Source organism: Poecilia latipinna, unplaced genomic scaffold, assembly GCF_001443285.1.
Source record: "Poecilia latipinna isolate Pla-1442-1.1 unplaced genomic scaffold, P_latipinna-1.0 Scaffold8024, whole genome shotgun sequence".
Lineage (NCBI taxonomy): Eukaryota > Metazoa > Chordata > Actinopteri > Cyprinodontiformes > Poeciliidae > Poecilia > Poecilia latipinna.
This window is the reverse complement of record NW_015120640.1, coordinates 1-1438: the sequence shown is the minus strand read 5'-3', so window position 1 is coordinate 1438 and position 1438 is coordinate 1. Positions and strand designations below refer to the sequence as shown.

Sequence of the window (1438 nt, the reverse complement as noted above, 5' to 3'; positions counted from 1 at the left end):
TTTAGTTCAAATGAGAGATTTCACAGAGGAGAAATTAAATAATTTTTACACTATAAGAAGATTGTAACAAAAACTGATTTTTTTTTTTTTTTTTACAATTTAAAGCCTTGTCCCAATGGACCGTTAACATCAACCATTCAGCAGCAGCATGTTGGGTTCCTGATTCAAATTTACTTTGGATTTACCACATGTACTAAATTCATTAAAAGGAAAAGTCGACATATAATTTAATTGACCTAAAAATTTTGCCAACATAGGTTAGACAATTGTATCTATGCATTTAAAGGTAAGCGCTGTAAAGCACAGTGATATTCAACATTAGTGTCTAGTTTAAAAAATATTGTTTTTGAAAACAGGAACTCCCACCTACTCCTGTTATTTAAAGATAACAGGAAATATCATCTGTCACAGCTGGAAGTGAAAAGAAAATTCTGGAGACATTCACCAGTAGAAACTGGTTAGCACCATCTTCAATGGCTGCACATTCCTGGACAAAACCTATTGAAGTACTACCATACTGGCAGACGTCCACCCTGTTAATCTGATTTAGGACTGGCTGCTGCAGTGGAAATGATATGGGTTAAAAGAAAATAGCCAGTTTTCTCTGAAAGATTAACACAGTATAAATATACATTATCTATTTTATATATCATTCGCATAACAAACTAATCTTCTCAGGATTTAGGATGTAAAAAAAATCTAATATATAATTATTTATTTTTTACCTTGGTATCTTTGGCCAGCAGTTCTGTGTAGGCACCATAAATACTTTGCAGCTTTTCTACAATGCAATTCTGGTGCTTCTGTCTCACACAGTACTTGGTGTAGATTCTGTTGCCCAGATCATGAGCTAAAATCTTCAGGGACTCCCCACTAGGAGGCAGGTTAGAAACACTCTGCAGAAAATACAGAAACTTTAGTATTTAAAACACACATAGTAATAAATATAAATTGGAAACTTTTATTATTATCTGGTACAATACAATGAAACACATTAAGTTTGTACTGCAAAAATGACATATTTTTCCTCTGCATCCATGACATTTCTTTCAAACTCAGGGAAGTCTTAGTGACATTGTGGGCTTGAGACATTTTGTTATGCGGTCGGTACAACGGGCTCGCGTTACCTGTATCATAATGTCAACGTACTCCTTGTCCTCCAGCAGACAGAGATATGGATAAAGGTTAAGCTTGTAGTCCCTGGTGTTGGTTTTGGTCAGGATCATCTTGTTCTCCCTGAGCGCCTGGAGGAGAACCTTCTGCCACTGTGCCCGCTGTTCTGCCAGCAGTTCCCTCTGAGAGACAACACAACTGGAAGTCATCCACCGGAGAGAGCAAAAATAAAACGATCCCAACGCAAGAGACAAAAACACACACCAGGTATACTTTACTGGAGTCGCTGTGTGCGTGGGATATTGTTAGGGATGGTTTGGTATAA

The 1438-nt window shown here is 37.1% G+C and overlaps 1 protein-coding gene across 1 annotated transcript; it reads right to left on the bottom strand.

Annotated features, from left to right (window-relative positions):
- Nucleotides 1-710: 710 nt before the first annotated feature.
- On the bottom strand, nucleotides 711-1295 carry LOC106944312 (DNA-directed RNA polymerase, mitochondrial-like; the record flags this gene model as incomplete). The annotated part of the gene is made up of 2 exons (XM_015027473.1): nucleotides 711-896; nucleotides 1128-1295. Coding segments are annotated over 2 exons (354 nt in total), but the record flags the coding sequence as incomplete, so codon positions are not given.
- Nucleotides 1296-1438: the final 143 nt, after the last annotated feature.